Source organism: Apteryx rowi, unplaced genomic scaffold (genome assembly GCF_003343035.1).
Source record: "Apteryx rowi isolate R43461 unplaced genomic scaffold, aptRow1 scaffold_650, whole genome shotgun sequence".
In the NCBI taxonomy this organism is placed as follows: domain Eukaryota; kingdom Metazoa; phylum Chordata; class Aves; order Apterygiformes; family Apterygidae; genus Apteryx; species Apteryx rowi.
The window spans coordinates 373,225-387,487 of NW_020450928.1; the positions used below are offsets into that span (position 1 = coordinate 373,225).

Consider the following 14,263-nt stretch of genomic DNA (forward strand, 5'->3'; position numbering starts at 1 on the left):
CAAGGTATGTCCAGATCTTAATAGGCTAATTTGAATCTTAGTATAATTAGTTTACATAAAGCATATGAAAATTTAATGTGGTCAGGTGGGCTAGTTTAAGAAGCTGTTTATAGCTAACAGTTTCTGAAAATATCAAGCGATTGTTGTTCATGTGCCTTTTTAATTAAGTGATTTTAGTATCGCACTGGGAAATCTTTATGACCGAATTTCATAGTGCATTCTTCTAGTTTGGGAATTTGAATATGGAAATTGGGCTATAAAATTGGCCATGATTTTTTTTGTGGTAAATTTTTAATGAAAGGTAGGAGTCTTCCACCATCAACCTAGCCATATCCATCTAAGTACAACAGATGTTTTTGTTTTTGCTGCCAAGGGAAGAAACTAAATTTTGGAGATTTCTCTCTTTGTATACAGAATACATCACAGAAATCAGTTCTCAGGCAGGTGGTTTTCAAGTCGTCTGAACTTCAAGGTCCAAGCCATTCATCTTTCCTCACCGTTCATTTGATAACCAGTCGATGGTTGCCACCTAGAAAATTGATGGTTGAGGTCACCTAGATAGCGTAGAGCTTATTAATCGCATCCTTTTAAAGATAGTCTCTTTTATGTGGATCTTATAGAATATTTGATTGGAGATTTAGAGGCTGGGTCACTATGAATCATGACATAGACCTTCTGGCAGAACCAAGAGCAAATGATCAAATGCTCTACAGTAGTACATTAAACTCAAAAGTTTTCATTCTATTGGAAACATCCAGGTAAATACATGTTCTCATCACATTTTAAAAGCTAAAACCTCGCTTCTATGATCCCAGAGTTTTGCCTAGAGATAATGCATGTCCTAGAAATAATGTGGACTAGGATGCAGGATTCATGTGTCCTGGTTTTCTTAGATATGTTTTGTAGATGGTAGCCCTTAGCACTCCTTTGTGCTTGTGAAGCGTTGCTGCTGCTGTTTCAGGGACTCTTTCAGTAAAGAATGCCTTCTACTTTGCTCAGACTCACAGTTTCAATACCTTTGTTGCTGTCAGGAAGGGACTAAAACCTGGCTGCATTTATCATCCTTGGTAGCTTCCCCTTCCTAATCCGTGTGCTTAAATAGACACCATCAGTACTGGCTCAGCAGATACACCCAAATTTGCAAAAGTGATGTAGCCAACACCATCCTGAAATATGATAGTGAAGCGAAAGCTTTTAAGAAGCAAAACCTTGAGCTAAGGTCACATAGATGTTCTCCTTGCCAGCCTTGGCACAGTGTCTAAATTGCTGTGCCTTTTGCTGTCAGTATCTTCTAGGCAGTTTAGTTCCCTGGCTAGACTGGGGCTCATTTTCTATGTTTCTGTATTTTTCGTTGCTGTAGTATGCTTCCTTCAGTAGAAGGCGGAAGAAAGCCCTTGAGTGTTTCATATTCTCCAAGTGGAAATTTATCAGCTGAACTTCAAAGCAGATTATTGAGTAATATGCTTATTGTACCCACCATTTAATTTTGGGAGAGAGGTCCTTGAAACTCGGCTCTTCATAACATTCATAGAAAGGGAGTTTATCTAGTGAAGAGTTGTTCTTGGTGATTTTTTAGCAAAAAATTTCTATCTGCAGTCAGTGTAGAGGAAAAAGCTGTAGAACAGCACAAGATGAGATCAAGTGTAATGTATGTATAAGCTGCTCTTTTCTTTCTTTTTTCTTAACTCATGTTTTTCTGATATGTTGTGCCAGCTAATAAATGAATTTGGGTAGACCCTTGTTCAGTTTTATTGGCCCAGAAGTTGCGAACACCTCTGTCTTTTCAGACCTCAAGCTGAAAATGTGTGTATCAGGTAATAGGCCCTGGGATGTGGTGCGAGTGGAAGGAATGGTAAGATTGAGCTATGACCCAAGGAAGGACAAGAAGCTTCACGACTGAGGTGAGGCTATTCAGATCAAAAAGTCAAGAGAGATCCTAGATAAGCTAGGTACACGTTAGCACAGCTGTGCACCTTTGGTTGAGAAGACTGAGGAGTATGGGCTGCCCTCGTGAGGGTGAGGTTGAGAGGTTAGATGTGTGAATCCACTGCACAGACACGCACGTGCCGTGGTGTGCAAAGTCATACAAATTGGGAAGGAGCCTTGCTGCATGCATCCATCCACCTGAAAACCCTGCCAGGAAGGACCTTACCTATTCATCTAGACTTTCTCAAATTGAGAAACTCCAGAAAGCATCTCTATCCTTTGGGCCAGGTAAAGGCAGAGGGGGGAACCGAGAAACACTGCGTTCCTTGGTGTAAACCTCCCCTGTCGGGTGCCAAGCCCTATCTGCGTGTTGGGTGGCATCAGAAAGCAGTGAGGCACTGGGGGGGGGGGGGCAGAGGGAGCACAGGGGGTGCTCGGGTTAGGGTAGAGCGCTGGGGTGGGCACGGAGGAGGCACCACAGCGGGGCTGAACAGCCTGCAAGGCTGGCCTAGAGCCAGGCCGGCAGTTTCCCACCCTTGTCGTAGTTTCTGCTTTGTCGTACTCCTTTTTCCTTTCTTTAGCACTTTGAACCTGTGTTTTTCTTCTTGTGCTCCTTTCTCATTCCTAGAACCAGTCCAACAGCTGCCCAAAGACTTAACAGTGGACTACGTAAGATGCGCACGGAGCCTAAAGTTACCTCTCGGGCCTCCCTCTTCCCCCTCCTCTCTGCAAAGCCATCTCTTTAATGTGAGATGTCCTTTTATGCAGACTGGGAATGGCTGGAGGCATAATGGATAACGCAACGCAAGTAAACCTGGGATGAGTGGATATTTTGCCGCATCTTAACTGCTTTGCTTTTACTTTTCAGTTTACCTTTAAAACTGGAGAGAAGAGATTTTTGAAAGATTTGGCTAGTAAATGGTACGACTCTCTCTCATAAATTAACCTAGGTTAGAAATGAAATTACTGAATTTCTATTTTGGGAGATGCATTTCGGTGTGAGTGGGTTTTTTTGCAAAGATAATTAGATTCAAATGTTTAATAACTGTCACGGAGAAGAATTTGCTGCGGCATGGGGGAAAAGTCTTCAAAAACTGTTTAGTTACTTGTCTTACGTAGACAAGATGGAAGAGGCAGGAGGGCAACTGCTCTGCAAGTACGTTCCCCAGGAAAGTCCTCCAGCAGTGAGGTCTGTGCTTTTGATAGATAGGAGGAATAAAGCTTTTTGAGTAGGAAGGGGGAGACTTTAATACATGCACTTTGCTCAAGTGCTGTTTCGTACAGAATAGCAAAGTTGGTGGGTTATGGCTGTTAAATCTCGCTTTACTCGGAATTTTTCTGCTTCCGAGCTTGTTCGTAATTCAGCAGCATGTTTTCGCATGCTACGTGGTTACAAATTTATTGCTGTAAAATACACAGCTCACTCTTCTTCAGAAGTCAGTATGGATCACAAATTTTCTCACTTTCAAATCAGTCTTCTCTCTTCCATGCAGCATTTTGATTTTATGCTGTGGTTAAATGTATGTTTTAATTGACATGTACAGGTGTAACATGTTCGCTATGGAGGCTAAGTGGGAAAAACTTGTTTGTAGCTATAATTGTATGTATACAAAATAGCTTACAAAACGAAAGTACTTTTTATCTGTAGCATTAGTAAAATGCTGGTCTTCTATGTTGAGACCATCAGTTGTAATTGTTCCACCAAAACCATGTATTAGTTCTTATTTATAGTAGCTTTAGGAAGCTTATGAGACTTCTAGAAAGTTTTCTGTGTTAACTCGGTTTTGATTCTACAGTTAAAACTTCACTTAGGAGAGATTTTCCTCTGAATACTGCAAATTGCCAGCGAGTCTAAGGCAGCATTAATCTGTGTTTGTCTTGCAAAGTATTTTGTGTTTAGTTTAACAAATTGGATTGGGTTTTTGTCTGTGTTGAAAGCAAGCGCGCTTTTTAATCCGTATTTGTGGAAATATTACTGCTGTACTTGTTTTATCCAAAAATTGAGAGATTGCAGAATGTGACTTTCCTAGTGGCCAGAACCTCAGAGAGGGGGGGAAAAAAACCTGTCTTCAAGTTGCTATTCCTTATTTTGTTAAGGTAACAGTATAGGTTCAGGTGCATTGTGCTGAGGTTTTGTTCAGCCATAAAAGACAGGTGCCGCTTTACCCTGAGGAGCTCGCAAACTCAAGCTGTGTAATACAAACGAGAGCTGTCTGTTAAGTTTTTTTTTTGCACCCTCCCCAGCAATGCCGGCGGAGAGCTTTCCTGGTATTGCAAACTAATCGTTGCCCGTTGCGATGTAATAATTTGTGCATGTATAAAACAAAATTGCAAGAAATGTCAGTGTTAGCTCTGTTAATTCTACAAGGTTGGTGGATGGAAAAAAACGATTATAATCCCAATATTAATTTTAATCTCACCCTCTTCAATCCAATTAATTGGAACATGCATTTTACCCGGCAGGCTCTTTAAGATGACTTTCCATTCTTGCTTGCTTGGGGATAAGTTCAAAATGGACAGGATATAGTGATAGGGGATGGAGTTTCTATAATGGGGAGTTTCTAAAATGTTACATTTGGAAAGATCTGTCTGTCTTTACTGTGGATGGAGGGGGGGTTAGCCTAATTATCCATCTAGTTTTGCTAAAGGGTAGGAAGGTAGTGATTTGCATAGTACCGGAACAAACTAACAAGTTCACCAGCCTTGCAGAACAGGATTTTTCTGGTATGTAACCACATGGCTTAAGCTTTAGGTGCAAGTTCTAGTCACCTTAGTCACCTTATTTTTACAAAAAAAGCGGTATTTTCCAGAGCTTGTTCTTGGTGCTTTGCGCTATGACCTGAAACCTTTTTCTCTGAGAAAGGGAAAAGGGAGATTTAACCTACAGAAACACAAGCTTGGTTTCTGATTTTTGTGCGCCATCCTGACCTAAAAGGAGCTTCTGCAGCTCACTAGTATGTATTTCACTGCAATACAGCTACCCTAATTCTGATCCGCAGAAATGTGCTTTGAAGGAGTTGGTGGAGGAGAAGCTTCTGCTCTTGGAGCTGGTGAGCTTTGATGCAGTCTGCTACATTCATTTATGGTCCCCTCTTCCTCAAAACCCCAATATTGGAGTGGCCAAATACCAATGCTCAAGTTGCACGTGGCTCAGGAGCGTTCCACTGCAGCTTGTCTTCGGTTGGTTAATATTCCACGTTTGCTCGTTTTTTCCCATCTAAAGCTTCCTGTTTTTCCCCGTATGTTCAAGGACTAAACTCGTGTGCCCGATGCAGCAATGTCAGGTTATGCTGACCAGCTTTGCAAGGCACACGGGATCAGAGCAGGAAAGGGTCTTCGTGGCCTTGCGGGTCCAGACTCCAAGGCTCTGCAGTTGCTTGCTGCACATCTGCAGCCCAAAAGCTGCAGAAACCAGATGAAGGCAGCAGTAACGGGATATTTCACGTCCAGGGAGAAAGGCAGGTTGAGTAGGACATTAATCTCTTCCTCCACTTGCAATTAATAACTCCCACCTCCCCCTTTTTTTCTTCTCCAGGAAGAAAAGGCACAAAAATTATCATTCTCGTCCTCTTTTGTTGCCTCCTTCTCCGAGGTCCTTTGAGACAAGATCACACAAAACTGATGTCACGTTTGGCCCATTTTTGGATGGGTACCCTCCTAATGTAGATTTGCCGTTGTTGGAAAGTTTCATAAATAGGCAATCTATTTTCGGGAGACTCCCAGCTTAGCTGCTCATCCCTTTTCTCCTCTTCTTCGCCCCCTCAGTTATCACATTAGCTGCTTGCATCTGTTCTTTTCTTGGCCCAGGCTTCGAGGAGATGGCTTGCCTCCGTTTTTTTCACCGATTATGAATTCAAGAAGTTTGTTTAACTGTTTACGAACCAACGAATCCAGCTGGGCTCTTGATTTGGGGAGATGTAAAACTTTTTGCTTACATGAAATGTAAAATCCAATTCTGAAGTGGTTGCACCACTGTTCAAGTATAAGATATGTTGAATCAATTCAGCTAGTATGGTAAATTGTCTTTCCTTTTAGAAGCAAGATTCTGTTCAAGTGTTGCAAGAAATATTATCTCTTTATATTGGTTAGCATTGAAATAGCTGATGCTTGCAGAGCTCCACGTTTGCCTCTTCTCCTTTGGGAACTTCAGTTTCTTCTCTGGCCTGTGACATTTTCCCTATTGGCAGAGTGGTTCGATACATTTGATGTTACTTAACCCTTCATATACTTCAAAAATTTTGCTTTTGGAGGATAGGAAAACGTCCTTGAGTGAGTGTATTTGCAAATTGTAAAAGATAGAAGCGCTTCTCTGGGGTTGGATTAATTTCTTACACTAATCACACTGATTAAGTTTTGTGTTACTTCCTTTTATACTACTGAGGCTCATATTTATTTCCAGAACTCATGGCTAATTCAAGTTTGCCATTTTGAGTACCCAGAACTATTAACAATTAGCTGCAAATGATCTTAACAGATACCGAAGTAAAATGATATATAGAAACAGGTCCAACCAGGAAGATTTAAAAAAACAAATCTCTTACAAGTATGAGTTTTATTACTAATTAATTACTGATTTTATTACTAATTAATTACTGATTTCTTTCTTGGTATGCATTTGGGGGAAGGAGAGGGAACACAAACCCATTGAGGGGAAGAGGAATACTTTCTTGCCTTTTAAAGTTTTACTTTTTCCTTCCGAAAGAACTGGCACTGCTGCCTCAAGACTGATGGCTTGAGTTCACTGAAAGCTGCTTTCTGACTTTATCGGGATTTGGAGAGTATTGTGGCTAATTCTAGTGAGGTTGAGCACAAGCAAGAAGGCATAAGCCCTTCAAGGGAAGTAAGGAGTAAAATAGTGGAAGATGAAACTTAGTCTGGTCTGGCACAAGAGCTGGTAACATAGTAAACTTGGTGCAGCAGATCTTACCTGGATTAAAGACAGTTTACTATTAAGCTCGACAGTAGGCCAAATAAACCAAGTAAGGGCGTAAATTCGTGACAGGTTAGTACAAAAAAATCAAACCCCTCTCCTCCGCAATATAGTATAAGAAATGTTTTACATGTTGTGTTGTGCCTATTGCACTTTCTTCTGAAGACTGTATTATTCACCAGTTTTAGAGATGGCAATACAAGCCAAAGAGACCACTTACTTCTTCCTTTATTTTTGTTCTGGTGCTTCATTGCTTTCAGTGTGACATGTATCTTCAGAGAGCACCCGTAGAGTTTTCAGTCTGGGGTTTTATAGTTTAAGCATAGATGTATAATGGATGAGAAAAAAAATTGCAAGTATAAGTGAGTGGTTGTAATTCAAGCTTGTTTAGTCCCTGCAGATCTATCAAGAGCCAGAAGCACGTCTCCTCTTTTTCAGGAGTGAGGAGTAATAAGGGATATTTAATAGCTACTGAAGGACTGTCCACCCCTTTGATTCTTATTTCTGCCATGCTAGAGTGTAAAGGTAGGATTCATCTTCCTGAACTTTAGGCTAAAGATAGATGTTGGCTCTAGGTTCTGTCTAGAGTCCTATCCTGGACTGGTGCAGAGGAGATGTCCTAGAGAGCAGGTCGGTTCCTCTTACTTTAGTTATCTTTTTAGGGGATGGAATAAACAGTGTCCAGAAAGGATCTGCATTTCTTTCCGGCATATGTAAAGTACTAGCCAACCGAGATTAGAAGAGTGGTCTTTAGATGGCTGAAGCTGACAGATTAATTCTGCCCTTATCTGTCAAATTTCTATTAGAGAATTGAGAGTTCTTATAAAATACGAATCTTCTGGGTTTTGCTCTGTGAAATGGGTACAGATTAAACAGGTATGCACATCCCAAGTTTTATACTCAAACTGGCTGTCTCGTTTGTGGAGTCGACAGGAATTTGACAGAATTGTTCAAGTTATTTGAAAAATAGAGCAGCGTCACCTTGACTCTTCAGCAGCTCCAGGTCTGATGCATAATTCTAGTCATCTTTGCAAACAACCTTGAATTGATTTGGTTGTGGAAATCGGTTTTCTCTTCTGCTGGGTATTTTTCAGGCTTACCTTTATGTTAATAGGGTTAGATGCATCTTAGTGCTGGATGGCTTGCGGTTTTTTCTCTCGTCATCTCACAGTAAGTTGAGTTCAGGGATTAAGAGGAGTTTGGTTCCCTTCCCTTCCTCCCTGCAGCCAGCTGGATGCATCTGGGATGTAGCAACAACATCATCCTTCCTCAGTTCTTTCTCAGTTTTCTATCTCCATTATTTATTCCTGAACAGAGCAAGGTAGTTTTCCAGTTGTTCAGAAGTGTTTCTTATTCTGGGTAAGATGCTGATAACATCAAATTAGGTTTTGGCTCAAATAATGTCAATTTAAAATAAGAAAATGAGATTTTTAAAGGAATAGACTCAGTGCTCCAGTTGGTTTGTAAGTAGGTATCAAGGGTGGTGGAATAATGTGAACATGAAACAGATGTTTTATTTGGAACCTGAACTTGTACTGAAGCGAAACTGTGTTTCAGGTGTGGATCCATCCCTGCAAGCAGAGAACCGAGTCCCGGGCTCTTCGCAGGCTACAGCTGCTGTGTCCAAACAGCAGAAGTCACGTTCTACCAACTCAAGGGATGAGCGCTTCCGATCTGGTAAGAAAAAGAAAAATAGAAGGTGTCTTAACAGGCAAAGTGCAGCAGCAAAGCAGTGTGTACAACCCAGGAGTGAGCTGGAAGCCCCTTGGAAGAGGGGAAAAACTAAGGAATGTTTTTATGGAAGCTTTGTGGATTTCTATACACAAGTGCTTTTGTTGAATTCCAGAATGGAGGAAACGCTAGGAGAGGAAGAAATTGTAGACATTGTAGAAATTGTAGATTGTTTCTTATGTTTTCCTTATTGTGAATTTACACCACATTGAACAGATTTCTCTTGTTTGCTGATCAGGTTTCCGGTCTTTAGAACACATATTTAAACATTCTGAGGACTATAGAGTGCGTTTTGTTTTGTTTTCTTGTTTTAAACAGGAAGATTATAGAATTATCATATTTACCATAGCTCACTTTCAAATGTTTCCTGATTTAAAGCAAATGCACAAAAAAGGGAAATGTCACAATGGATATTCTACATTAATTTTAAATGGACACCACTGCGACAAACCTGTTTTGGAAACTTCTGCGAAAATATCTGTATCCTCATCACATCCTGTTTCCATTGTTACTTTTCAGGTGGTTAAAATACATTGTTTCCTTGTGAAATTCCTTGTCACAATAGTGAGAAAGGCAGGTGTTGGGGAATTTTTTTCTTCTAAATACCTTCAGGCTTTTAAGTGGAAGTTTTTCTGTTTATTTTCCAGGGTAATTATATGTCTCAGAAATGTCTCTTGGGGATGAGGGAGTGCAAGTAATGACATGTACTAAATTTCCTTAATAGGTTGTTGGTCTTGTGTCACCTTGCCGTGTAACTGCTTGGCCGCAGTACTAACTGCATCGTATTTGCATTGATGACACTTACTTTGAGAAAACCTTGCTCCAAAAATGGAGATGATACATCTGCGTGGGCTTTTTATGAATAATTAAAAGGTGAATGAGAAACCTTAAATAGTCTGAGGATCTATAAGGACACCTGGGAATGGTGTATGTAGTCAGCTATGCAAAGAAAAACTTCTCCGTTTCAGGGAAGATTGCGTAGTATCAGAATTAAGTAAGATGTTTCAGAGTAATGCACAAATTGTCATTTAAATTAACCTTTGCATTTCAAGTGTATCTGCAAGATAGTTCTACTGGTGAATATACTTCAAAAAATAAGATTTAGTGGCTGAATTACAGCCCTGATTTCCAAGTTAGTGCTAAGTAGAGTCCAAGTAAATTACAAGCTGAGTCATAAATCATGTAGAAATTTATTTAAAGGGGCATTTGATCCTTTCCTGTTAGTCTAACAGAAATTAAAATTTGCAAAAAAGAGTACACTTACAACAGGGAATACTTGGGAACCGTTAGCAAAGAGAACTAAGAGGGCCTAAAGAAATGTGTATTTGGCCACTTTTTCTGTCTTAGAGCCTCACAAGTCTTATTTAATTTGGGTTGGGGGGAACTGTCATATTACTGGTATTATTTGGGGAAAGTTTAGCATAGGGCTCTGTAGTCTTACAGTGTAAAAGGCGTAGCAGTGTGTGAACTTCAGCAATTTCTGCTAGCACACTTCCAAATGAATAGAGATGGCTTTTAAATATTATCTTTTTTTCCTGGAGCTTCAGTTAATATTTCTATGGTCTTGATGATTTAAGTTTCTTTGAATCGGCTTCGATCCGATTCTGAAGTGCTATTCACAGTTTTGCTGGTTTCCGGCTTCGCTGATATTTTTACATTTCAATATGAGACTTTCCCAGCGACTCTAAATCCAGGCAGTCCTGTCGGCGGGCAGCTATTTGAGATGAGGCTTGATATGTGGATTTTTTTAGGTTATTTCTTGTACTTATGACTGGCCGCTGCCAAAATGCCAGGTAGTGTTTCCAACGGACTGTCACGTCATTCTGTGGTTTCCCATCACTGCTCCTCTAACTCATGTTTCATTTAAAATTCATGCCTAAAATGCGTTCTGGCCTTGGGAATTTAAACTCTTTGGGGAAAAGTTCTCAGTTGTAACGTAAGAAATTGGATTTTTGTTTCCCATTAGTGGTAATATGGCAAGACTTAGTGTGCTCAGATAGTATCAAAATCAAATAGTAAAGGATTTACTTGATTCATTTGATCTATGTTAAGCTTATGTATGATGTATTATGTAGACAGGGCTTTCAGAAGCCAGTAACCTTTTCTCTTCCCTCTCCAGTTTTTAGAAAAAGGACTTCAAATTTGTTGAACTAGTGTTTCTCTCCTTTATTTACACGAAGAAGGTAGAGTGAAAGAAAAATGCAAGGCTTTTGAATGGATTTTTACTCTTTGAAAGTATTACCACCCTTATTCTAACCCACGTTGGATCATCGAGTTGATTTGAATTTGAAAATGCTTTACTGCAGCATCAGTGCTCTTTTTCGTTGTTATTTCTGCTGTGAGATCTAGACATACATGGAGTGTGAGTACAGATGTCGACTCCGTGTCTCGGAGAACAGCAGTTACTGGTAAATAACTTTTTCCCCCCTCCTTCCAAATACTTTGGCATAAATAAGAGTCATCACTGTGCTTCGCAGTAGCTTAAAAGCAATCCGAATTCATCTGAGAGGTTCTGGCTGTGCTAAAAGCAGTTTCTACCAACCAAAAAGATGTCTACCGCAAACATTTTGAAACAATACCTCTTAACACGTGTCAACGTACGGTGAAATTTAAATATAACGCGGGATAAACAGCTTCAGGCTGTCATTCTGGATGCGATTGCTTCTTCAATCGACTGTATGCCGTATTTGTTCGTTAGGCTTCAGGTTTTTTTCTAGTTTCTTCTTTTTTTTCTTTCCTTCTATTTCTTTCTTTTTTCCTTTCCTTGTATCTCATCTGTTCTGCTATGTCCATTTTGAGAGTAGCTGATGAGGACAGAATGCTTTTTTATATATATATATAAAATAGTATCGCTTCTGGAGCAATTATAGTTATTTTAGAACCATCGACATAAATTACTTAAAATAAGCAAGAGAAACATTTTTGCATTTAGATGCAATTCATCTGCTGCTCGCTAGCTGTAAGCAGATTTTTTTTATAGTTTCCTAGAGTCATCTTCCATTTAAATTAACTTTAAATTTCTTCATTAGCCACAGACTTTTGTCTTCAAGCGGTAAATGTTACCAGAAATTTTTCAACAGTGAAAGTGTTCCCGGAAGAGCGGTTACCATTACCGCGCTCGAACTAGATTTTTCCTTCTATTTAATGACAGCGGCGTGATGGAGGAGATGAGAACTGCAGAGACTCTGCAGGCGTCGGTGTGGGCCGCTGAGTCGTAAGCACCTTCTACCCACGGCTCAGGGACCCCTCGGCGATCCCGTCTGCTGCCGTTGCTGCTGGCTTGCCTTCCGTCGGGATACGCCGCTTCTAGTGAAGACTGTCAGGCTCCGCTGCCGCATGGTTTTGGTTAAGCACGCGAGTTAGCCGATCAGCATTGAGGGTGTCTGAAGATGCTCTCGTGGCAACTACACTTTTGCTTTCCACTTCTTCACGTTTTTTCCAAGTAATTACATTGCCGCCTATCACCGCTGGGCCTGTTGCCGATGCCTTTTTGGGTAGAGAGCCGTAATCCGCAGCCTGTTCTGCTGACAGCCTTGAAGGAGCAGACGAAGGTGCATCTGGGGATCTGCCGCAGGTCTCGGTGTGCAGCCGTGGTGCCCGCACGGCAGCGCGCAAGGGGCTGATCCTGTATGTGCTCGACCAGCCCTGCTGCAGTCATACCAGTTTTATTAATATGAGAAATAACATTTCACACTTAAAGCAGGACAAAGTAAACGCAGAGCTTCCAGCGGAAGTGTTTTTTTGTGAAAGAGATTCGGTGTGGAGGGCGCAATAATGCGTTCTTAGAATATCTATAAAAACTGGAAGGCTTCATCCCCAGTTATTAGCTTATAAGACTTCCCTTTTTGGACCACTTAACAGATTTAACCTCTCCAATCTATATGCCAAAGTGTTTATACTTAAATTAATCCCAGTGGTGCAACCGGTGAGCTGCTTAATTCCGTTCTTCTTTGAACACCTGTAGAAATTCTTGCTCCTGTGCCTAAAACAGGGACGAGAATCAGGCTGATAAACAAGCAGAGGCAACTGGCAGGGCAGAAAAACACTATTCTGCTAGTAGCTAGGGGGTTTATGGTGTAACAGTTTCGGTGATAAATAAACCAGGGGCTGTTCCCTAAGTTTTCCTCCCCCATCTTTTTTTAAAGAGATGTTGAAGGAAGGAAGATGTAGATAGGTAAATGGGGTGGAGGAAAAGATGATATGGTTTGCTACAACAGAAACTACCCCAAAAAAGTGTGTTTTGCATCAATAAATAGGAAGCTGATAGTTTGCTGCAGCTTAATAAAAATTGTGAACTACAACTGTTCTTGTTTTTGTGTTTTTCTCTCCCCCAAGACAGTTTCTTTTGCTTTTGGGTGGAAGCACGTGTATTTCTTCCTCGCTTTGGTAGGCTTAATCTTTATGTTAATAAGAGTTGGGCTTGCTGTTCATCTCTTTCAGTGTGCCCAGCTGAACGTTTGTGTTCCCTGTTCTCAGAAACATGGCATAATACAGACAATGCTAGGTTTGATTTGATTTACTTATTTATTATTTAATTATGTAGTTATTTAATTAGGTGGAGAAAGCTGAACCCTACATTTCTTACCTATTGCATGTTAAATCATAAGTAAATGTTTGAGTTTAGCAATAGGCGATGCTAGACAGTTTCCTTCTGCAATTTTACGTTCAGATAAACTTTAATTTATAAAAATTTTTGAATATTTGTACCCCAAGTGTTCTGTTTCCTTAAAATTATTTAATTCCTTCTCCGCTTTATTAGTGAAGTTGGTTTCGCTGTCTTCATGATGTAGAAAAGCTCTTAAAGGAAACGTGGAAAAAGAACAAAGCGTTCCAGGAAGGTGAAACCAGTTACTTTAATTTGGCTGATAGAGGATGGTCCTACCCAGTCGTTATCTAAGGACAAGGTATTAAAAGAGAATTTTGAACGTGGAAATACTTCTTAAGTGAATACAGAAGGAGCTGATGAAGTCGGCACCAGGAAAATAACACGCGAAGGCAGAAAAAAATTAATCGTGACAGTCTTCTGGTTACATTTATCATGTAATGTAGTATTTCCCAGGTTTCAGGGAGGATGAGGGGGCTAGAGGAGAAGGAGGTGCTGATTTTGCCTTCTGGAAATGGAATAAAAGTAGCTTGCTTGCCACCCCAAATCTGTATGATGTTATGACCTATCCCACTGTACTTGAGCACATCCTTGCCTCCGCTAGTCCTTTCCATTCCCTAAATATGCAGCTAGTTAAGAAATGCTTTCATTTTATTTATTTATTTTTATCTCCAAGGTTATTTATTGAGCTACTTACTACAGACTCGTAAAAGTTGTGTGTTATTTTTCTCTTTTGGAAGACCTTTCCTGGAAAATAGATGCCTTTTGTTCTGTCCCACTCATTCCTATCAAATGTTAAAGCAAAAATAACTTTTAATCTAAATACTGTTTTCAAGTCAACGGATAGCAGCAGCGTCCTCGGTGCATTTAAGCAGCACAGTGAAGTGACAGGCGTGTTCAGTTCTGCTTTAACTTTGGGGAGTTTCACGAAAGTAAGAGATTTCCGTCACGTTTCTGGGCATCCACAAGCACAAAGGTGGACACGTACCAAAAAAAAATCCAAAAGCGGCAGCAGGAGACCCCAAGATTAGGCAAAAAGCAGTAGTCCAGGTGCATGTGCGTTGGGTGGGTGG

The 14,263-nt window shown here is 40.4% G+C and overlaps 1 protein-coding gene across 6 annotated transcripts in view; it reads left to right on the plus strand.

Moving 5' to 3' along the window:
- Positions 1–14,263, plus strand: part of DIP2A (disco interacting protein 2 homolog A) — a 128,364-nt gene that overhangs the window by 46,859 nt on the left and 67,242 nt on the right. For 5 of the 6 annotated variants that reach the window (XR_003256484.1, XM_026084811.1, XM_026084812.1 and 2 more), the window contains exon 3: positions 8,414–8,533. Coding sequence is in view for 4 of the 6 variants with exons in the window: in XM_026084811.1 (XP_025940596.1) it covers positions 8,414–8,533 (120 nt within the window). In the remaining 2 variants the exon portion in view is untranslated. Of the gene's footprint in view, positions 1–8,413; positions 8,534–13,384; positions 13,492–14,263 lie in introns of those variants that run through there. The other variant, XM_026084813.1, reaches the window with a different exon arrangement.